General features: G+C 35.4%; 3 protein-coding genes and 1 long non-coding RNA gene across 13 annotated transcripts in view; 1 reads left to right on the plus strand and 3 right to left on the minus strand.

Moving 5' to 3' along the window:
- Positions 1–63: 63 nt before the first annotated feature.
- Dcr-1 (endoribonuclease Dicer-1) lies at positions 64–10728 on the minus strand. 5 transcript variants are annotated; one of them, XM_069135867.1, is made up of 23 exons: positions 10263–10728; positions 9960–10075; positions 9718–9877; positions 9084–9376; positions 8775–8990; positions 8309–8469; positions 8026–8234; positions 7672–7855; positions 7413–7591; positions 7031–7182; positions 6740–6881; positions 6420–6650; positions 6127–6306; positions 5763–5976; positions 5294–5475; positions 4966–5144; positions 4611–4864; positions 3322–4421; positions 2524–3096; positions 2080–2311; positions 1634–1854; positions 1383–1548; positions 64–1091 (listed from the first exon to the last, which is right to left on the minus strand). In XM_069135867.1, exons 1-23 carry the CDS (start codon positions 10320–10322, stop codon positions 844–846), a joined length of 5652 nt encoding a protein of 1883 aa, XP_068991968.1. In that variant the 5' UTR covers positions 10323–10728; the 3' UTR covers positions 64–843. The 5 variants fall into 5 exon arrangements, with proteins under 5 accessions (XP_068991968.1, XP_046477131.1, XP_046477130.1 ...); XM_046621175.2 differs by having other exon boundaries at positions 7476–7591; positions 8628–8990; XM_046621174.2 differs by having other exon boundaries at positions 8628–8990.
- A 164-nt stretch (positions 10729–10892) lies between these two features.
- LOC138190942 (uncharacterized) lies at positions 10893–14196 on the plus strand. The gene is made up of 2 exons (XR_011177069.1): positions 10893–11792; positions 11868–14196. It is a non-coding gene; the product is annotated as an uncharacterized lncRNA (long non-coding RNA).
- LOC124216567 (coiled-coil domain-containing protein 130 homolog) lies at positions 12267–14444 on the minus strand. The gene is made up of 5 exons (XM_046621206.2): positions 14106–14444; positions 13625–13940; positions 13256–13516; positions 12980–13148; positions 12267–12845 (listed from the first exon to the last, which is right to left on the minus strand). Exons 2-5 carry the CDS (start codon positions 13934–13936, stop codon positions 12583–12585), a joined length of 1005 nt encoding a protein of 334 aa, XP_046477162.1. The 5' UTR covers positions 13937–13940; positions 14106–14444; the 3' UTR covers positions 12267–12582.
- A 2643-nt stretch (positions 14445–17087) lies between these two features.
- osa (trithorax group protein osa) overlaps positions 17088–24431 on the minus strand; it is a 30261-nt gene continuing 22917 nt past the window's right edge. For 3 of the 6 annotated variants that reach the window (XM_046621166.2, XM_046621165.2, XM_046621173.2), the window contains 9 exons: positions 22767–22986; positions 22517–22552; positions 21899–22075; positions 21461–21635; positions 21121–21376; positions 20848–21013; positions 20323–20612; positions 19906–20145; positions 17088–19701 (listed from right to left, as the gene is read on the minus strand). In XM_046621166.2, the coding sequence (XP_046477122.1) occupies positions 17752–19701; positions 19906–20145; positions 20323–20612; positions 20848–21013; positions 21121–21376; positions 21461–21635; positions 21899–22075; positions 22517–22552; positions 22767–22986 (3510 nt within the window). In that variant the 3' untranslated portion in view covers positions 17088–17751. The remainder of the gene's footprint in view (positions 19702–19905; positions 20146–20322; positions 20613–20847; positions 21014–21120; positions 21377–21460; positions 21636–21898; positions 22076–22516; positions 22553–22766; positions 22987–24431) is intronic. The other 3 variants (XM_046621172.2, XM_046621167.2, XM_046621168.2) reach the window with 3 other exon arrangements.

A 24431-nucleotide genomic window follows, 5' to 3' on the forward strand; every position in this document is an offset into this window, starting at 1 on the left:
AAGACATGGAGTTGATCAACCACATTTGTTCATCGAAGTTTAAATGAATTTTTTCAATCTGCAAAATATAATGGCCTGAGAGAATTAATTTAAATATACAAGCATTTCTTGTTTCTGTTGTAGGTTGTGTGTATTTTATTACCAATTTCTGAGAAAATGGTGCGAAGCTCTAACATAGAAGAAAATATCACGCATAAATATGAATGTGTGAACAGAGTCTTTAAGTGTCAACTTATGTTTGAGCTTGACCCTAGATTCGAAAAGCGACTTTGTGCGTTAGTTACTGATAAAATTCAATTTCTTCATTGATCGCTACTTATGTTTGGAATGTATGAGAAATGGGAAGAAGCACATCATTTTATTCCACTTAATGACAATCTAATGTTATCTTAGAGTAGTGATTATCTTTCATTCAAATCACATTATTCAACAGATGTAACTATCGATAACACAGGAATAGTTGTAAACATACTGGGAATTACGAAAATCAGATGATCTACAGAGTGCGTGAAAGTTCATATATAGATCTTATGGCACTAAATAGAAGTTCAATCCCAATTATGAAATTCTTTGTAAATAATTGAAACTGTAATTTGGCCTCTCAAAACTTAGACTGCATTCAGTATATTCAAGTTATACATTGCTGAAATATATTCAGTTGAATAACAAATCTACCCCTTTCGTGTACGACATTTTGCACACCCCCTATGTAAAGTCTGATATAATAAGATAATTGTCAGATAAACTTTATATCTATATTTACAAAATATTCTAACTTCATCTTAATTAAAAAATAATCATTAAAATTCCCGTTACAAAATGATATTTTATAAAATTCAATGATCACAGTTTTTCTCTTTGATGTCGTTGCATTTTTTTTAGTTTTTTAAGTGCACATTTTGCAGCTGTACATTTAGCAATGCGATAATTTCTTCCTATTCCTTTGAAAGAACCCTTCCCAAACACATCTACTGTGACTCTTACACGCCGACCATCAGCTAGTTTTTCAGGCTTCCCAAACTTTGCTGTTTCAGGTTCCAACTCTAATAATTCTCTTATTGGAGATTTTGGTACGTTTGTACTGAATTGTTCTGAAAATGAAAAATTACAAAAATTGAATGAGCAAATACAGTAACAGATATATATATCCCCTGGTAACCAAAAATTTTACTTAATTTTTTTTAAAATTTATGTGGTAAAAAGAATCGCCAAATTTCACTTCTTTGAAGGAACTGAATCAACAAGATATCAATATAGCAAAGCTCACTGTTGATAAAACGTTAAGAATTTACTTAGGTTTTACATTTCACTGGGCTAACGATTTTTAAAATAATATAACTCATGACATAGAGATCATTGTCTGGCAAAATATATTTACATACCTATTTCAGACCTCATGATTTTATAATACACCCTCCAAACAGCGTCAAGAGACATACCACTGTCTAAATAAATTGCTCCTGCCAAAGATTCAAAAACATCACCTAAAGCCTTTGGAACTTCAACGTCTTCTGCCTCTTCGCATTCATCTTCAGCAATTAAATAATACTGTCGGAGAAAAGTTAATAGACCTAATTTTTTTATATTTACAACCAACTAATTTTGCAAGATACATTTTATTAATTATACCCACTTCTTCACTGATAGAGTGACCATTTTCTTCTTGTATCCTGACGAATCTGTCAATGACCACATTTAAACCTGGTGATAGATGGCGGAAATATTTATGAAATCCACATCTCACTGCCAGCGAAGCAAATATTGTATTATTTACCAAAGCTGACCTCAAATCTGTTAGAGCACCAGGGGAATGTTGCCTTGTATCCTCATACAAATGTCTTGTTATCAGATAATCTAGTGGCAATCAAATAACGATTTTTAAGAATAATACAAATTTACTATACTTATGGAAAAGCTGGTGAATGAATAAATAATTACAGCTGTAAATTGAATGCTATTACAAGTTAAACACTTCGATGGTTTCCTTAATAGCAAACGGTTTTAAGCATATGTAATAATTTGCATTTTTCTAACATTCGTATGCTTGATCATAAGGTGATTTACGCACTAAGTTGTTACCTAAAACTGCATCTCCAAGAAATTCTAAGCGTTGGTAACAGTCTGTCAATTTATTTGGCTGATACGATGCATGGGTGAATGCTTGCAATAAGTAACTCGGCTCACGAAATTTGTAGCCCATACTTTCTTCAAGATCGCTATAACCGTCCAGCATCAGACTCAACTCCTTTTCAGGATCTGGTACATGCCTCAAAAGTGGGCACTGTGGCTCATCTAAGTTTCCATAGCGTATCTATAGGGGATTATATTACAATTAAATATTTTTGTGTTGATATTAAAAATGATATAAACATGACTTATTAATGTGATTATATCTATTTATATTTCAGGCAATTTTATTTGGTATTATGTTATGATGAGTACATTCAACTTCGTACCAGAACAGTACAATATACCACAAATTAAGGATGATATTTCACATGATAAACATTTTGAACTATTTACTTGTGTCCAGCATGTTTCTCCATTTTCGTTAATTTCCTTAATATAGGACGAACTACCCGGAGGTCTGTCAAGTGGTTCATTTGTGGATATGATAGAAACTTTTTGGAATGGTAAGACATGAATTCCTAGCCAGGCCATGAATAAGAAAGCTCCTCTGGGCCCACACGCTATTAAATATGCTCCTATTAAAGCTTCCACACAGTCAGCGACACTTTTATCTGGTATACTATGCTGTGTAATTAGATTATATGGTATGAAACATCGTAACTTTTCAAAATCGGTAGCAGAATCATTGCTGCTTCGAATCAGTTCAGTTCGCATAATCTCGAGTTTATGCTCCGTTTCTCGAACAAGTTCGGATATTTCATTTCGATTTACAGCTCTGAGAACTGGAATATCTGCTTGGTTCCACAAATTTGACGGCACTCCAGATTCTATTAATGCTTGTTCTATTTCACGTGGTACATAATAGCATGGTGGTAACCAATTATCGTGCGGTTCAAATTTAGTTGCTATCATACTTTCACCCAATACTTTTCGACGGCCTAATCTGTATAAATTTAAATTGCTCACCTGCAATACAGATATGAATCATGAGATCAACTTGACTATTATGTGGGTACACTGATACTTTATTTTAAACGTCATTACTATTTTACTGTGCTAAGCTGCAAGTTAAAAATAATAGAGTTTATAAGTCAGAGGTGCAAAATGAAAAGGAAAGAATAAGGTTGATCTATATAAAAAAATATTTCGACAATTCAATTGAGACTGTATAAATTCAAGATATTGACTTACTTGTTTTGATCTCAGGTGACTCAATTTTCCTTCATGTATATTGTCATATGTACAATACAAGTATGTAGTTATTGAATATTTTAGAAAAGAATCTCCAATAGTTTCGAGCCTCTCTAAATTAATACCATCGTTAGCATTTGACATTGTCAACGCTTGAAGAATTAAACTCGGACTTGGTCCAGGGTGACCATTTAGATTCGGTTGATAATCAAAACTAAAAAAAGAATCGTCTGCTTCTTCCAATATCTGAGAGTTGTTTGATTGTTTCTTAATGGGTTGCCTCAGAGGCTGCGTATTAATAACTTCATGTGTAAATCTTTTCGAAACCTGAGAGATGTATTCATAATACTCAGACGGCAGTAAGTCAGTTTTATTTTGTACAGCTGATGAGCGCCTCTTCAAAACGATTTCTTGATCGCTACGAATAAACATTCCATTCGTCAGAATTTCTTCTTTGGTTCGACTAGTTTCAATATTTTGAGCTGTCTCATGTTGTTGAATTAATCCATTCTGAATATCATTGGAACACTGCCAAACATCCTCGTCATAACTTCTTTCCAACTCTAATAAATCCAAAATTCTTTTATTAATTTCATTTTTACGGATTCTATTTTCGTCTTCCACAGCTTCTGCAACATTATCTCCCATAAAAGCAATGCGTAGACCACCACCACCTTCATCACTTTCGTCTGAAAAATCTCCCATTGCTTCACTAGAGGTGTCATCAGTATCGTAAGCATCTAAATCAGAATCACAGGCAGGTGAGCCGTACCTAATATCATTCCAAGAAAAGGTATCTTGTAGCACCGTTAAATTTGGTGAAAAAATATTTTCATTATTCAATTCCACTGCATTTATAGCCATTTCATTAGACCACGTTCCAATTTCCATTTCATTATCTTTATCCACGGAACTGTCATGTTTTGAAGAGATATCTTTCTCAATTTCTTCTGCCACGGACATACTGTCTGTCAATTTAGGTATAACAGATTTCGTAGTTTTAGCATCACTTTTCATTTCAATCAATTTACTACTGTCCTTTGATTTATTCAAGACTTCCGATAGACTCCAACCAAAGTCTAATGGCAACCATTCAAAGTCTACAAATAATATACGGCAATATTTATTCAAACGCTTCAATTGGTAATATCCCTCTGGTTTAGAAACATTTTTTTTATGTTACATCCATGTGACGGCATTCAAAGAAGTCAATTTGCATGTTCTACCACTTGGTCGAGTACAGATTAGGATTTATGTGAATATAAGTTCACATTTGTATACCGAATTACCTGGATCTAAATGTTGCTGCCCCAAATTTATCATTTTTGCTACCTGGCATCGTATTTGATTAGCAAGAAGAAGTGCGTTGATTCTATAAAGTATGCATGGCAGACAAACCGCTTGTCTCCATAATGAGGCAGGAAATGGGTGAATAGCACAAAGCTCTGCTACCAATATTTGTTTTTGTTCCAAATTTTCTCTCTTTGCCTTCTTGGTTTCCTCACTACTAGTTGGTAATGCAACACCTTTACGATTGATGTATCTGGAAAGTGAATGAAATAAACGAGTTCAGTAATTTCTGTTCAATGTAAAATATAAAGTTCAATTGAACCGGAAAATGCGATTGATATTAAGTTACTTTACCTTGGTGTGAGAAAATTGAGCCTAGCTGAAGTATGATCTACATCAAGTAGCGGTTGATTCAGATTCTGAATCTGTATGTTATATTTTTTCAAATAATACTCCTCAAATGTACTATAGTCAGCCCCAGGAAAAGAAGATTTTGGATTCAAGTTGGCACAAATTTCCGCTACATAAAAGTACTAAAACAAGTTACGATAAGAACAGATTCCTACTCTGTGATTTATGTGGAGAAAATCATTACGTTTACATTATTGAAAAATTATTTCACAAAAAACATTAACACAGATTTATTGTTCATAATGTTTAAAATATGTTCAAATTTATTTACTTGTGGCTGATCCTTATTTCTATACCATGGCATAATAACAGCATCATGATATTTAGTTGCATCAAATTTGAATTGATTGCGATCTCCTTCCGACACTTCATTCGGTATTGCATTCCTGTTCTCATATATACGTTCTAAGAACTCCCAATCCACATTAACATCCGGGCCATTTTCTGTGATGACTGAAATTCATTATAAGTCCGCAATATAGTGAAAAGCTAAATGATAAATGATCAGTGTGGACTATACATACGAAAGAACGATTAAATTTACCTGTAACAATTAGATAAAGATTCAAAAGAAATCTGACATTATACAATCCATTTCTGAAGAGATGGCCAAGTTGGAATGCACCAATGCAAAAGCTTATCATATATGCCATGAATGTGTCAGGGGATTGCAAAAAGTACTCCTATTGAATTAAATAACTTCCTAGGTGACATTCATATATTCCAAATTTTGTACTTACCCGTTTTTACAGGAACAATAAAGTATGAATTTTCTGAAGCATTCGGATCAAATAGCATCAGATATTTTTGAAGCCTTAGAACATTTGTGAATGTGTACTTGAGGAAGGCTGCTACTCGTTCAATTTGATCAGCATTCAATGTAACCGTCTCCTTACTTAATTCAAGTTTTACATGAACCTCTCCCGATCTCGTGTATATTGGGAATGGACATAGCTAAAGTTAAAAGAAGTTTATTTGAAAAATGCGATTCGTAAATAAATGTTGATGCTTCACTGAATAATCTGAATTTAGTCACTTCTATCATTGTTTTAAAATTAAGGGACAGAATTTCAGTTCGTTTTTTATATCAAAATTGTAAGTCACCTTTGGTATTTTTTTTAGAGTTAGAATGCCAAATCCTATAGCTGACTCTTCAGGAGGATATATTCGACGACCTCTTGTGTTTTGTTCCTCAGGTAAAGGGCAAGTGAGTACCATACTAATATGATATAAAAACGATTTCGTCATCAGTACAGGCCTGCAATCTGTTAACACTTCGGCAGTCTGAAATATAAAAGTAGATTTTTATACAACGAAGATACTGAATTGGACTGATATCACAGGCGAATACAGGTTTTGTCAGCAATAATGCTTTTTCAATACAAAGCATAGTCCACCTTTTTGTAGTAGTATTGTCTTCGTTTAGTGGTACCTGGGCGCGCTTCAGAAAACTCAGCTTTTGTTTCATCTGGTAGTGGAGGGGCTTCAGCATCTTCTGGGTTTGCTTTAAAATTTTCTTTACCAATTGGCAACAAATAATCATCAATTTCATTAGCTCTATGAAGATCTATGCAGAGTTGAAGTGCAGCCAAGCGACGAGCCATTGCGCTATTCGGCATTGGATATGACTACGAAGTATAAGTCAAGCTTTATGCACGGATTTCATTTATTGTAAAGGTATTTCAACATGGGAAATTTTATATATCTTGACACTCACCGTTACTGTGTATTTCACAGGCGAGTTTATTGGCAAACGTATGGAACAAACATACATGGTTTTATTGTCAATAATTGTTGGTTCAATTATCCATTCTGGTGTTAATCGAGTGAATGTATCACTAGGCAGCTTGGCACAATACCTGTAACATGTATCATTTTTTAATGAAATTTGTCCAAAACACCCAAAATGAAAGAAACAGGAATATTTGTATGATTTATATGACTTGTTTGAAGTATTGATGACTTTAAAATATATAATAATGCTGCAATTGATTATTTGATACGTTACCTGTTTACCAAAGATATTGCAGAATTAAAAGTAACACTAGGTGAACCCTCAATACTCAATGGTTTGTACTGAGGTAACAAATCACCATATTTATCCGCCAATAATTCTTCTTCTTCCGAAGGTTCCTTATTGGCGCACTTTGATAATAAAGTCTGGAAATAAGTGGAAACTTTGAAAAATTATGTTGATTGTAGTAAAGTAATGTTAAAATGAGTCTGCATGTGCAGTGCTTGCTCTTACTTGTTCTATTGCAAATCTGGTGAATTTGGAATTTGATATACTCCACAAAATATTTGATTGTTTAACATGCAAGAAACTGGATATAGTTCAATTGTAAATCTAAGTTAGATAATTTTCCAATTATGAACTGACTGGATTTTACCTGTTCAATATAGTGATATTCAGCTAACTTTTGTATACACTCATTGGATATTTTTTCACTCACGAAAAGCACATGAAGGGCATCAGTTGCCCGAGCTCGGCCTTTGCACTGCACGTAAGACTGATAGCTCTTAGGGAAATCATACCTCATCACAAAATTGCATTTTGGTATATCTATTCCTGGAAAATTTATAGTTCAAAATGCACATTGCTTTTTAAAAAACTTTAGAAACTGGCCATTTACTTACAACAATACATACCCTCCTCCAATATCGATGTAGCAATTAATAAATTACATTCGTGTATTCGGAAGCTTTTTAAAACCTCCTCTTGTTTCCGATGTTGAACCTCCATGTCATGAGCAGAGCTTGTTCCCTCAGGATTCTTTTCAATTGTATAAAGTGGAGAGAGAAATTGTAAATCTTTGTCATACTTACAAGCGTCCTGGAGAAAAATAATCAACTCTTTGTAATTATATTTAGTTTATGACAAGTATTTGTATACCCAAATCTCACAAAAATGTAATATTAGGTTTGGAATGTTAGAATAACTTTTGTTGTGTCTTCTTTGTTTTTATGTAAAGAGTAAAGATATTAAAAGCAACAAAAACTTACATTCAATAGATAAAATAATATTTTTGCTGTAAATCCTTTATCCACAAAAATAACTCCGCACAACAGATCTGGATCAATTTGAGTACGTGGATACCGTGATTTTGGAGGTCTTTTAATACCAGTTCGTAGCTTTTTGACATTTCCAATGTATTTTGATTGTTGGAGGCCATCTTTTCCAGTATCAATGTCTTTCTTGCAGGCAGATACACCTTAATTAACAATGCATAAGGATATGGTTAATTATGAAACCACTGTTTCAACAGTGTCAAATGTTTCAACGTACTGTGTCCATTGCTCAGTTTGTTGTCTGGGATAGTCAATTCTTTTTTGCTGGATGGGGCATAACACTTGAGTATATGCAATAGTCGATGAACACATGGAGTGGAGAATTTGTATAATTTTTCTCTTTCGCTCAAATTTTCAAATTCACTTTCACAAATAGCTCTAGAAACCAAACAAACCATAATGTCTCGGTTTTTGTATTATATCAATTATAACCAAATGTATAAATTAGAATTGAGGGTAGAAGTGAAGAATCTACAGTGGCAAATCTGTTGGAGGAGTTTGACTACTCAATACTTGATATTTCATGAAACACATACCTTATTTTAATAAACAAGGAAACCACAACGTTGAATAATAAGTAGTGTCGCTCATAAGGGGTTTTTACTTTCAGCTTTTCTGCTTGAATTAGCAAAGCTAGAGCAGCGTGATTGGCGCACCAAGCCCCGAATGTTTGAAGTACGTACAAAAAGTCTTCTATCATTGAGCAAGGTTCCTGTTTAGGATCAGGAATCTTCTGTATGTCCTCGAGGAACTCATCGTTGTAAATTTCAGTGGGATCATAGCGATGATCACACAAAAAGTTCATAGCATGCATAGCACAGTTCTCCAGAGTCTGGTTTAATTCTTCATATTCGCCACATTTGTATTCTACAATGTACTCTTTTGGTTTTGGACTATATCTGAATCAAAATTGAATACATTGTTATTTTACACAAAACATAGTAATTGAGTGAACAAAGTGAAACAAACACAATGAGTAAGAAGATACAAACCTTAATACTGATACAATATCACTGGCTGTTTCAATTCTACAATGAAAGGTTTTTTCCAAAAGTTCAACTTCTGCTTCCAGTCGTCCTGGCTGACGAGTTAGATTAAAAACTGGTGCAGCAAAACCAATTAGTCGAGGACCGTTAGAGACATTAAATTTTTGTAAAACAAACTTTAGCTTTTCATCATTGACTGCTTTGTGGCATTGATCTACAATTGCCAAATTTATTTGACTTGGATAAATTTTATTCTGATTCAACAGATCTGCACAAACATGTGATGTAGTAACAATCACCTTTAACAAATAAAATAAATCTGTATCAACAAATATGAACACAAATGATACAGACTTTATGTAGATTTAAATAACTTGTAAGATTTTCGTAAAAATAAGACATACATCAATCATGCTGTTGTTTTACATCACAATATTGGACTTTGATAAAATAGACTGCTATATAACACTTGTATATTTGATAATTGTGCGCTACTTTTTTGAGGAAGATTTGAACAAAGATCGAGTCTCTTAAAATAAAGACTTGTATTTTGAAAATCATACAGATATTACAGAATTACCATATTGAATAACTGGTTGAAAATTGAAATAAAATTTATATCGTTGATAACATATATCACCTGACTTTCAGCGAATTTTCTATCGAACTCTGGCCATGTCTCAGAATCACAGATAAGTACGCGTAAATCTGTTAATTGTTGTATATATACAGCTTTGGTTAAACATCGATCTGTATCTCTTAGAATGTATACTGAGCGCTTGCCTCCTTCTGACGGAGATCTGTGAACAGATGGAACTCAAGTTATCCAAAGATTTGAAGATGAAAAAACAACGATTGTAAAGAGAAACGACATAGCTTTACCTTCTGTTGTTAGTCGCCAACTCTTGAATTAGTTTGATAACAATAAATATTTGTTCAGAATTTTTTCCTAGACAAACTATTATGTTGCTCTCTAAAGCTGCGTAGAGGAGCTCCACCTAGCATAAAAAATTTTCACAAGGCACTAATTACTTCGATTTGTACAACTTGTTGAAATAAATTATGGAATTCAAAATGTAATTTGAAAAATGTAATTTAAAAAATGTAATTTGAGTAATGATAAACGAACTTTGGAAATTAGTTACCACTACATGTATCTTTTAGAATTATGTCTTATTTACTCACTTGATATTCTCTAGGAGAGAAAGACTTAGTATGAACTTGATCATTTAATGGAAATGCCATGGAGATTGTAGTAATGAAATGTTTTTATATCGTTGAACGTATAAAACCCAATTACGGGTTGTTTGCTTTATCAAAAAACTAGCAAAACGTCAATAATAACGTAAATCAAGGTGAAACCTTATCGAAATGTGCACTCTAGACGAATAACAGTGTTGTACGGCTATTTTTATACGAAAAGATTTGACCAAATTTTAGGTTATTCTGCTTGTCAAATAATCGGCGGCACACAGATCTGTCTTCGCGATGTGAACCATAATTAATACATAGATTGGAACTCTCTAAAACCATTTGTTTATTTGCTCTAAAGAGCTGGTAGTAACCAGCATCTGGTATTGACAATCGGAACTGATATTTAAAGAGGCTGTGTACTCCAATAAATTGGTACGTATGTTTACAATCAAATAAAAAAGTACATACAATCGGTAACTCTTCGAATAGTAGGCATATTATGAGCCTGAAAGGTGCGTTTACATTGGAGCTTCAATGTAGACGCACCTTAAAGCCTCACGGGGGCGCCATGCTCGATTTCGACGTGACGTATAGGTATCACGTATATGTCAATGCAAAAAAGGGCTCACAGCCCGTTCTACCTATATGCGTTTTTGAACAGACACACACCAATTCATTTTCATTCGATGCAGAAATAAAGAAATTCCATGCATTGTAGAAATCTTTGTTTAGAATGGCGTATAGAATGGGGCTGTTGAAACCCTTGTTTACATTTGAGATGCGTGGACTTCGATATTTAGAGGTATATACGTCAACGTCGAAATCGAGCAAGGCACCCCCTCAGAATACGAAAAAAATTGCTAAAAATGGTAAGCACGACGTGACGCGAGTAGCAATAAAAAATTGTCAAGATTTGAACAAATGACAGATTATATGTACAAAAGAACGCATAACAGCACATCCCCGGTTTTTCTGCGTTGCTGGCTCGCATTCAGTATATATATATATTTCACTGTTCTATTCTAGACTAAAGAAGCGAGACATTGAAATCACATTAATTATATTATTTATAAATATGTTGCGTACAAATAATAATAAGCTGTAAAACCCTCGCTCGTTAAAGCTCGCTCGGGGTCGGATGCCTAGTGCAGCTGGTTTTTGTTCTTGTGCGCTCGCTTACTCGTTGTTAGTGTTTTACCAGATGATACGAGATTAATGAGATACCTCAGGCCCTCACTGCTCACTGCACAGTGCAGGAACTACGAAGCACTGGTCCTGGAGGTCGAAATTCACTAGGTAGCGAACCTGGAGCGCAGGCACCATAGAAAATTACTCGTAACGGTCAAAAGTCAACAGGTCAAGGACCTGGACAGCCAGAACTACGGAGTGCTTGTCTCTGAAGTCCAGTTTCTCCAGGTAGAGGACTTTGAGCGCAGAAACTACGGAGCGCGAGTCCTGGAGGTCGAGATCCACCAGGTGGAGGACCTGGACAGCCATAACTACAGAAAATTAGTCCTGAAGGTCAAAAGTCACCAGGTCAAGGACCTGGGTCGCCAGTCCTATTGAGTGCTTGTTCCTGAAGTAGAGTTTCACCAGGTAGCGGACCTGGAGCGCAGAAACTACGGAGCGCTTGTCTGGGAAGTCGAGTTCCACCAGGTAGCGGACCTGGAGCGTAGAAACTACGGAGCGCTTGTTCCGGAACTCGAGTTGCACCAGGAAGCGGTCCCGGAGCGCAGGATCCAGGAGGTGGAGAACCCGGTACTCGAAATTTGCGGAGCCCGATTCTCATCCGCCCGCTCTACTGCGCGGTTGTTTTCAGAATGATGAATTCGGTTAGCTGATTTTCGTCGTCGACGATTACTATAGATCGATGACGTCAGAGAAAAAAATTTCGGTGACGTCACTTTCTGAACATCCGAACATCCAAATTCTGGTTTTGAACTTTAATACTATGTATGATGTATAAATATGTTGCATACAAATATAATACCTATGTACATACGTATATATATATATTTACAGTTTATTTTACATAGTTAATACATGGTCGCTTGAGTAAGATCTTTATACCTATTGTCCCATAGATATTTAATTATTTCGACAAATCCTTCTTAGAAGCAGTTTCGTTAGATCATGAATAAATTACTGACGGGAAATTGTCAGAGTGAAATAAAATATATCTTCACTTATTGCAAAGAACTACATAATTGAATTATTTGCGATTTGCAGATTGTGTCAAGTACTTTTGGTCATAAGGTAATTCATTTCTAAAGCAAGCTCTGTTCATGTTATTATTCACCATCAAATATATTCATGAACGTTCCGATCCACTATCTGAACTTGAGAAATCATAATGGACTAAGGGCAGGTTTTGTTGACGAGTAGATGTAGACTTTCTATCAGACTCTGAAGAAGATTCGTTACCAAATAGTTGTTGGTCTTGTTTTTGTTTCATACGTTTCACTTCAATTCCTATTGATTCACGCGATAGCTTTGTCTTTGAATGATTTGGTATCTCAACCTTTTTTTTGAGTCTTAATTTTTTTGGTAGTGATTTTATGGGATTAGTTGAAACTAGAAAAATAAAAATTAGTTAGGAACAGCCTTGTAACTTTAGGATACAACTTGAAACTACTTATGCCAATACTGAGCTATGTGAAAAAGGGCTTTACATGAAGATCTCTTATAATGATTTGTGAACAACATACCTCGTCTAGAACTGCTAGCACTACTACTAGTGATACTACTACCAGACGTAATAGCACGTGCTAGTTTTATGTCATCTTCATGCTCTGTTACCAATTTAATATTTAAGCTAGATTTGTCCAAGAGCTTTTTATCCAACACTTGTGTATTTAGAAGTTCTTTTTTCGTTGCCTAAAACATAATTCAATCAAGTGGAGAGTTGTGTGATATAGCTTAACATAATACGTAGGACTAAACTTGAATCAAGTTTATATTTACTTCTCAGTATTGCAACTTACTCTTAATTTAGCTCTAAGTATGCAGTTAGAACTGTAATCATCTTCCCAAGTTGGTTTTTTCATTTGGATCAGTTTGGCAAGAGCTGGGTCACGGTTCTTAGAGGTTTTGACATCTTCTGTTTGATGTTCTACTTTGAACATAGCATCGTCATATAATCTGTGCGAGACTTCTTTAGTTTCTGGCACAGTCTGTTCATTTGCTATTGGATCCCAGCGATTTTCTTGTCTCCGAGCTCCACTGACTATGACATAATCTAGATTCTAGATTATTTAAAAATAATGCACAATTATAAGTGAGTTCTTGAGGCTATACTTTAAATTGACAATGAAAGACAATGAAATTGCTAAAATTAAAAACATTTTACATACTCCTGGGTCGGTTTTTATTTCAAAATGATTATCACAAAGATGACATTTCATTCGAAACTGATACAGGGGAGTGCTGTAGTACATCCCAACTTTCTTTTTCTCAGCATTGTATCGAACACCCATGCCAATGTGATTTCCACAGCCCTCGCACCAGATGTTATAGGGCATTTCAAATCGAATAATCAAGATACCCATGTGTAATTTACGAGCTCGTTCTCGTAACGCATGTGTACCAAGGAATTTGTTGAGACCCCCGACCTTAGGATCATAGTCGGGGGGGTAGTAGTGATTAGTTCCTTTGCGTTCACCCATTTCTCTGCATCAAAATAAATACATGTATATGTTCACATAGCAAATTATACAAAAAAATATTCAAGTACGTCAATCATGTAACTTGTAAGAATGATAACTTTGTTTAAAAAATTACAAAAATTTATGTGCATTATGTAGTTCAGTCAAAATGATTGATATTGTTAGCTACCTGTTTTAGGGTTTTAATTACGCAATAAATGAATTCAATCTCGCTTCACCGTATCATTGTAGCAATATGTAGTAGTAGCCACTATTATCGATTAGATATTTAAAAATATAGGTTATGGTAAACCTGAAGTCCATAAATTATACATAAGCGTCGACTGCGCTTTTGTGCTTTCTTCGTGCTACAACAATGTTGCAGCGTACGTCACGCCACATGTAGAGAAATCACAGGAAGTGTAAAAATCACGATGTAAGAATTAAGAAGTAATCCCACTACCCTATAATCCCCGTGTAAAGCTCTCTGATTATTTTACCAAAGTACCCTGGCTCTCCGCCAGGTATCTCATGTAATGAAAAGGCAGAATGTAAATAATGGCATCGTTTTCCCGAATGCTTTGCAAGTGTATGCGTAAGAATAACTAATTATGAAAACGCATTTTTGCTGTATCATTATTTCGTCTCTCGATTGCTCAATAATAAGTTGTCCTGTTTTTTTCAATATGTAGCCCGTCTCGTACATTCTGAGCCTAACCTTTCGAGACTACTTTACACAGAAGTGTAAGGGCTAGGCATGTAAACCATATTTAATCTTGTTAACTGACAATGAGTTGTTCAAACCCATTCACGATCTCTTGCTGTTTCGGGTTTGATTATCCAACACTGATCTCTGTATACATATAGTAGAGATCAGTGCTCTTCGATAGATTTCTTCAATAGATTCCCTCCCATTTGTTCACCATTCTTTTGCGAAACCTGTTCGAAATCTAAATGATCGGTATGTTTAGGCTGTTTTTTAACCGTCCGGGAGTCGCCCTACAAGGTAGGGAGCCTCGTGACGGTCGACGATGAGAAAATCCTCAGTAACCCGGTTCACGTTAATTGGCCTTCCATTTCCCCGCGAAATCCTTCCCTTGCTAATTCTACGCGTTTTCCCTCGTCACCGTTCGTATTTAAAAGCGTTGCTTCGGCGGTCATCTCAGAGGTTTTTTCGCCGCAGTGGTTGAATCAAGAGTAATTAAACGCCCGGTTTTCCGATTCCCGTTGTCAACACGGATTGTGCAGGCGCGCGCGCTATTGTCGTTATCGATCTATTGATACAATTGTGCTCGTTGCTGTACTGCTATAATAACAATTCTGACGCAAATACCTTAATCGAGTCACATCGACTGAGTTTTTTACAAATTATCATGCACTTTAAGCCATTAGGAGATGGGGTTGACTGTCGTCAGTCAACGGAGACGGCAAGACGAATGTAAAACCATTTTCCATCGGCAGTAGCAATACTAAGATTGGAATGTTTTTGTAAAAAAAACAACAGACATTAAATATATGTGTCGTATTCTTGTAAAATAAAAATACCAGTGATGGTTTCAGCAGTACTTATTAACACCGCACGGTCTTTTGTAACACCGTACAAGACTAGGATTAACATATTTTGAAATATACTGAAATTACTAGACTGTACACTAAATGAACGGTATTTATCTGTGCCACTACTGAAGTATGAATTATTTGTATTACCTGAGTAACTACAATGAGATAAAATGCAACAATAGGATAAATTTATCATAGCATACCGAAAATAGAAATTAAATGAATTAGATATGAATTTTTTAAACAAAGAAATTTTTCAGTCGACATTTACTTTTAAATCTGGTAACGTTGGTGATATTAAACGTAAGTCAAAGGTCTCTTACAGCCCTGATCAACTTTCACGTTATTATGAATGTTTTCATCTATCACGATGAATCAGTGTCTGCAATCGAATAGTAATGCAAGATGGTAAAATATTTAGATCAGTAAAGCTTAAACACCTTTCACAATCACCAGTGCAATACATCTTATTGTGTACTCAATTTCGATTGCTCGGCACATTCCATTTGAATTGGATATATTAATGTGAAGTTCCAAGAGTTACAGAATCTAGACAACATTCTCAAGTTGATCAAAGAGAAGACAGATTCTGTAATATTCAACAATTCATAATTAAGGTACGTAGTTAGGAACAATAAATGTTGAATTGCATTCATAAGCAGACTTTTTAAAAAAGTAACAGCACAATTGTACCCGTTGAGAACGGCATGAATTTTCAAATGGCAAAAATTTGTTACAAGATAAAGATAACTATGCACTATGTACTTGCAGACAGAAAAAGAAGAGTAAGAGAAATAAGCTGGTATTGGCAGAATAAATTTACTTGATATACATTATTTTAAATTATATTTTTCAAGGAAAATTTGCTAAATTCGATACAAGCTCTTTTTTTACACATGTGGCAAGTGCTCCGAAACAATGTTTCTGCTATACAGAAAATGGTAGGACAAGAGAGTCGCATGTTGCAATAATTCTTTTGTTTTAATGTTATGCTCGTAAATGACAAGAAACTGTGAAACATAAGAACTGTTATGAAAACATTCAACTTTAAAAATATATTCGCACAGTTCCCACATGCCTATACATCGTAATGCTTATGTGTTATTAAAATAAAAGCCCATTCGTTAAAGTATAAAGAAGGTAATCTATTACAATTGAGTAAGTCGGATCAATTTGTTCCTAAATTTGTTGAATATTCGAAAATAAAACTAGAGCAATTGTGATGTCATCAAGAGATATAATGAAATACAAAATTATGTACAAAATAAAAAATAAAAATAAACTATCGACGTTGAGTATTAATAATAGCAATGTTCTCATATGGTTGTAGCATTTTACGTCACATAACGCGTAAATTTGATATAACTTTTATTTAAATTAATTGCAATTTATGGAATTTCACTGTTCGTTACAATCAAAAAATTCACAAACATACTTTCCTCTAAATTATCTCCGGTATCACTAATCATCATTATAAAATAGATCGATACTTGTTATTTCCTTCATTTTCGCATAAGATGCACTATAGTTTATGGCTATGTATTTCTGTAGTTTATATACGAAGGATATTGGAGAGGTAACTGGGAGAGTCAAGTAATATATTGACCAGTGGTATCATCAGCGCATCGTAATGTATATTCTCAATTGTATTTCGGAATCGCTCCATTCGCATTGTCACAATATTAGTCTAAATCAATCTATAGACACCCATTCACACATCATCTCACAAATATGTTTTATAATAATTTGGACACAGTTTACTTCAAACAACCAAAATGTGAAAAATTAATTTTTATTAAGTGTGATTTTGCTTAGTTCTAACAGTTCATCAGACTGTACTAGCAGCAATGTTTCACCAGTTTCTAATATAAAGTCGAGACTCTTGTGGGTCAAAGCCACTTTATTTGCACTATGTAGAGTGCAAATTAAATAAGATTCAATGGAAGTGTTATCTACAAAATATCATTACTTGCTAATTACAGCACAAATATGCAAATATAAAAATTTGCATTATATTTATAATCACCCACATTTCGATATTGTTTACATTGCGATTGAAATGTTTATATATTATGCAGTTGTTCACGTTTTAACCACAGAATATCTTACATTATTAATGTTATCCAATTCACAACGGAAGGTATACCAGTATCAGTATACCAACGCTAACATCAATATTTAGCTTTATATAAAACTACTATCATGCTGTGTAGCATTTTTCAGTCTCCGCACGTTGCATTTAAAGTACATTTCCACATATAAGAAAGATTGAAGAGTTACGTCCCCCTTGAACACTGGAATAATACACGAGCCACTATAGCTGCGACTTGTTGATCCAGAATCTGGCTCATGACTAACGCGAGAAGTCGTGATTCGTGCTGCAAGAGCAGTGTTCTATTATCTGGGTGCCTTGCTAGATTCAACAAAGTTCCTGCCGCTCGCCTTAGCATGTCCAAACTAGTTCCCATAGACTCGGGATTGTCTCTTAAAGCTGCTAACCCATGCTGATTTGCGACACCCAGCGCGCTTGTTTCCGCTTGCTCGATAAATGCGACCAACAAAGCAATGCACGGCGTTTGCATCGCCACTGTTCGTGCCACACCACTGTCTGCCGCCGACAAAAAGTGTAATAAATTTACTCCGAATTCTCTGAGTACTTGTTCTTCACTACGGCAGAGTAACCTAGTGAGAACTGAGCAGAGCCGCTGCAATCTCGAGTACGGCGGAGTAGCTACAACTAGGTCCACATTGCTCTCGGTAACACATAGCTTACAAAGCGCTTCCAAAGCCAACCTTTGTGGGGAAAGCGACGATGTCGGCCCTACAGTTGGAAACGGATCTTGTCCGTGGGCTGCCGGACACACGGCCCAATGTAACAAACCATCTAGTACTGGTCGTGATATTTCTTCTGGATGCTGACTGAGATCCATATGGCCTGAGATATTAGCTGCCATAACTAGTACATTTTCTCTAATGTGATGGAGAAAATCCCACCACCATTCATTTTCTCCTTGTAAACTGCTGCAGGAATCCGCAAAGTCGGCATCCTCTTCTCGATCGTAGTTTCTCGTTTTTTGTGCTCTAACTGGATGCTCGTGGTGTAGGAGTAGAAGCTTACCAAGTATGCTAAGAAAAGTAACATTCTTTGCAAATTCAATTTCGTTGCCAGGTACGAACGTCAGGTTTCTCAAAATTGTAGACAAACAAACACATCGTCGTGCTAACCCATCTTGACTCTCGGTAACAAGGTACAGGCTGGCTTCATCTCGAGAATAACTTTCATCCTCATAATCACTTATTCGCCTTCTTTTTAGTGTACCAGCTGGATCTTTAATATTTAACTTTTGCTCGTCTTTTGTACTCAGAGACTCCTCTTCCTCTTGGGTCAATTTTTCCGAATCCAAATTGCTCAAGCTATCGCTCAGGCCATTTTGATTGGGAAGTACGTTGTCGTCGGCAGATGCTCTCGATAATTCGGATAAACTTTCACCAATATTGTTATTGGCTTTGGATTCATTTTCCGAATCCTTTCGTGTTCCGTCATTCTTTTTTTCAAACAATTCTCTAGTGAGATCGTTCATCTCGACCGGTTCTTTCTTAATTCTGGATAAAACATCGCTAAGAGTTTTAATTTTCTTCTTTTTATCAAACTGTTTACGTTCACTAATAGGAGTTGTGGGCTTGTCATTACAGTCATGAGATTTTTTAAATGTTTCTACATTTTCTAACATGCTGTCTATTTTGGATTCTTCTATTTTAACATCAATACTTTCAACCTCTTTTTCAAGAAGCGGTGGTTTTTCGTCCCTCAACTGTCTCGCAAAAGGAACACTGTCCAATTCAGATTGAAAGCATGTAACGATGTATTTGGTTGTATTGGCGTCAACTTGCCAAGGTTCCGTATCGGCTTCACAATCTGGATAATGATCCCAAGGTCGGCGTGAGTCCAAAACAAATAAATCGTCGTCTCGAGGTATCATTTTCACTGGACGCCCTCGCCTTGACAAAAATGTGTAATTGGAACCAGACAAAAGTATGATACGGTCTTCAGCGTCGACAGGTCGTGACACTGCACCTAGATCAACTTCGGCCCCCTCTGATGTACGACACCATTGTTGTTCTTCCTCACCCATTGGAGATTCAAACATATCGGACAGGGAACGAGAAAAATGCTCCAACAATACATCCAGTAATCCTGGGAGATGTGCCAACCCAAAGTAACTAACCTAAAAGCATAAGTGATCCCATATGTTTGTCAAAAATGTTCCACTTGTCCACTTTAAATATATGCAAGTTAAAGTTTCCATCAAATTAATTGGTGGTAAAGTATAACTTTCAACAAACTAGTTTCACAAAGATTTCATGTTTTGCTACCAGCTAGTCTACTTGAATAAAATCATGCATGGATAACTTCAAGTGAAAACACTTACCGAAGAATCGTCGAAAAGTAAAATATTTAGGACATCTAGCGCCCAACAGCTTTCAGCCAATAAGCCGGACCTCAGTGCCATCATAATTCGCCACGCCTCGACAGGGGCAACTTCAGCTCGCGTTAGTTTACGCCTTTTGTACAATAATGGTGTGACAGCTTCTACACTGTCGCTAGGAAATGTCATCTCCCTTTTTGGTGCCGGTTGCTGGTTTATCATAGGGCTTATTCCTAGTTGACTCTGCAAATGAAACCAATAAGAAAATGTTATAAAGATTTTGTTCTACATTGTAACATCCCGAATTAGAACAAAAAAAAATTCATAATTTGATATCAGAGGAAGAAAATTAAATCTTAGAGAAAACTTGTATTGAAGACATTTAAAAATTGATTCAACTGAAATGTGAAATATCTTAACCTGATGAGTACTAGGAGGTGGATAAAGAGGGGATGGTTGATTGGGATATCTGGGATCCCACGATGGTGGTGGATGTTGTGCAACAGTATTCCCAGTTAGTTGGGTTGCAGGCCTCGGGGTTTGTTGATTTCCCCACTGTGGACTACTGATTCCACCAACACTACTTGAAGCTGATGTGCCTGATGTCCCTTGAGGCTGTGGTGGTTGTGGTGGCTGTGCTGCTTGTGCAGAATATTGAACCCTATTGTTGCTATTACCACTGCTAAACTGATTTGAATTGACTGGCCAGCCTGTAAGATTATTTGCGTGTAAATTAGGATGCAAATTAGTTTCACAGATTTTAATGAACTGTCGTCTAAGCAGTGTCTTTGACCGAATGAAACGTGTTCATCAGATCATCATTCATAAAAGTATAATTGAAAAGCATAATCATTTCTCTGAGTAGTTAATGGTTTTATTCTTTGATGACGAGATGATTCTTATTTAATATCACGAAATGCATGATCAACAAAACGTTAGATTTACCAGGATAGGCCGGCCTTGGCGGATTATATGGTGGATACTGTTGGTCTTTGGCAAAATCAGGATGTCGCCGTGGTTGTGTTGGTCCTGGTGGAGGGGGTGGCATATTTTTGCTCACTGCACTCGCACTAGCATACATTTGGTTACTTCCAGATCCTGCATATCCTCCCTGATTGTTAACATTAGCAAATTAACATCTTATTTGAGTAAAACTTTGCTCGTAAATAGTTTATCGTTTTATTCCAAATTTGAGACATCGAAATGTAACGTATGTACCTGTTCTGGCCTATAGTATTCTTGTGATCCCGAATAATTAGAAGCTGCAGGTGACTGAGATGGTGGCGAAGGTTGGCTAGTAGATGGTTGCTGCGTATTAGGTGGATGACCTTGTGGACCAGGAGGATAGCTGCTATTTCGACCACTTGGTGGTGTTCCTGTAGAATAGCCAGCTGGCTGCTGTCCACTGCTGTACCTATTGTACAGATCCTGTACTCCTGTACTATTTGGTGGCATGTTTCCTCCACTATACCCTCTAAGCATTGTATTTTATAATTATCTTACAGAATCATACATCATAAAAACAAAACGATATTTGAAAGAAAAAAATAAAACAAACCTCTCAGCATCCGGCCCGCCATACGGAGGGTAGTGGGATCTTGGGGAATACGGCTGGTTGAAGTCACTCTGTTGTCCCATTGCATTTCCTTGAGGTCTAATATATTGATCCTGTGAGTAATTCTGGTAGGGTCCAGGTCCTTGATAATTTCCTTGTTGCATTCCTGCAACAAAAACTGTATTGAGAAGTTTCATAAACATCAGCAGGGTTGTTCAGAACGTTTGTCTCAATACGATTTCAATAAGGCTTATTCATTGCACGAGATAAAAATTAATAAAAGTCAGTAATATTATACAACGTGGTTTTTTGTTTTAATATATTAAATCATAAGCGAATCTTCATACGAGCTGAACGGCAAATACCACTTGAAAAAAAAAAAAAAAATGAAAAATGAAATTTATATTAATTGATGTTGAAGAGAAAATAAATGTTATCAACCTTGATGCGGCGATGGTGCACTGCTTTGACTGGGTGGCCGAGGTGGAGGTGGAGTGTAATCGGATGGAGGTCCACCCGGGGCACCACCTGCATAACCACTTTGATAGTTTCCGTAACCGTCCATTGAAGTACTACTGGAACCAGCAGCAGGAAAAGAATCCTGGGAGTTTGACGATCCTACATATATAATATACATGTATATTATATCGACGACTTGTAAGAATTTCATTTTTCAAATCAATTTTTCTACAAGTTCAATGACATGCCCAGCGATGAGCTTTTATGCCTGTAGCTGATTTCAAAATAGTTACTTACTTGTTGAAATTTTCAAACGTTATTAAATCGATCAAATTCAGGCTGTTCAAAATAGTTTTTACCAGTCTAATTAGAAAATCTGTAGTTACAAATACGATTTACTGTACTTTTACAACACATAAAGTCTATGAAATGATAGTCTTGATTTGTTCGGAATTTTTTGGTATGCGCCCGAATTTATATCTTTATATTGTAATTTTAATAAATGTAAGCACCTTTTGAGACACTTAAGCATGTGTACGAATTGCATTGCTATTTTTTAATTAATATAAATTATTATAAACATTTTCCATTCTTACGAACCTTTCTCAGTAACCCAAGTTTTTTCTGAATTTTTTTCTGTTGGATATATGTTTGATGTAATACAATTGATAATAAACTAATGTTGAATTGTAAAAGACTTAAGTAATGTTTATAGGAAAAAAAAACATTGTGCTCACAGTGACCAGAAATTCGCACGTTGTGCCATCGAATTTATTCTTTACACGTTCCGTGACATATCTTTTGCAATAAGATCAGATATGCACATCACATTTTTTTTTACATTTTTTACCTGGCGATGGTACAGAAGCTGTTCCTTTAGTTCCTTTTTTCTTGGATCCAGCTTCGACTTGGTTAATAATCGGTTGAGGATCAACACCACCTCGGTCAAAATGACATTCGTAAGCAAGAAGATGCTTTGTATAGTGCTTCCGCAATGTATATGCTGCACTACTGCTTGCTCCAATGCCTAGTAGACCTGCTATATCCTTCCATGTCTTGTTTTTCGTGACCTAGTGAAGCATATACCATTTTTATATACGAACAATGAAAAATTAAGGTGAAGGTATGAGAAGGCAATAATTGCGATTTCTACCGTTTTTCCATCTTTTAGTTAAAAAAAAACGGGAAATTGTTTCAATATGCAACTTAATAACATAGTTGTAAAGTTCAAGGATATAAGAACATCAACAATTTTCATGCTATTTGCTGAAAAAATGTATGTGAAGACTTCCAAGCTTATACAGACCTATCGGTAAAATGTGCTTAAAATTATGCTAATTACTTTCAGCAATTTCAGATGAGTTACTGAACGTAAAAAGGTTGCTTCATAGACCAAGGACCTCATTAAAGTTCATTTTGATAATGATTGTTCATGTGTAACAAGCCAGAAATGATTTGAAGAAGTTGCATTTGTGCCTGCACATTTCTGTGTAATTTAATAGTTCTGTAAAACTTCACACCATATATCCAGAAAAAATTTTATGCCAAAAACAAGGATATGTCATAATTCCCTATAATTCACTGATTACAACGGAAAAAGTATAACTATTGGGAAAAATTTGATGCAGCGTCTTCTCTGAGGGCGCGAACAGAAAGAATCTAAAATTACTAGATCATTTTTCATTGCTATTCAAAATGATTCTAAAAGATGCAAGGTCTAACGTAAATACGCTGGCTGAACGACAAACGTTAAAAAAATAATAATCAGTGTCACTCACTGATAAAATAATTTTGATGTCGTACATTGCGTTTGAACTCGAAGCGCAAAATATGCGAATTCGCATTTAATCTACTATCTGTCAGATGCATAAATGTGGGTAATGAAAAATGTCCTTATCTGTAATTCAAGTCTATAGATGCTTTAGTTTTAGGATTCTTAATAGAGAAAAGGTAATTCAACATTGTAAAAAATGCATGGGAAGCACGCAGAGATCTGTTGCAAAATGTGGTTTAAATATGATTATTTGGTCTGCATATCTAATAGATGATGTCTTCACATATTGGTGTAACAAAATATTAATCAAACTAATTACACTTAAAGAAACCTTTGCATTCGTATGCAATATTCATCATTTAGAGTGATTGAGCATGCATAGAAATGAATATAGAAATTACGATTAGAATGTATAGTTTGGCATGAAATTTTTTCTCCACAAGCTCCTCAGCATTATTATAATACATACCATTTCATGATCTTTCTTGATTATCTCTAGAACTTCTTGCAGTGAATTAAAAGTATTTATTAACAGGGATCATCTTACAAATAACATCAAGTCCCGCGACGTATTATGTCTTAAAACTTAGATGGCGATAAATCAATTCAATCAATTACTCAGTACCTCTTAGTTCTATTGAATCGACATCAATGCTATTATTTCAACCTTTTTTTCGGAATATATTTAAAAGATTTCATTTGCATTCATATCAATAAGTTGTTTACAGCAAGAATAACAGA

This window comes from Neodiprion pinetum, chromosome 4 (genome assembly GCF_021155775.2).
Source record: "Neodiprion pinetum isolate iyNeoPine1 chromosome 4, iyNeoPine1.2, whole genome shotgun sequence".
Taxonomy (NCBI): domain Eukaryota; kingdom Metazoa; phylum Arthropoda; class Insecta; order Hymenoptera; family Diprionidae; genus Neodiprion; species Neodiprion pinetum.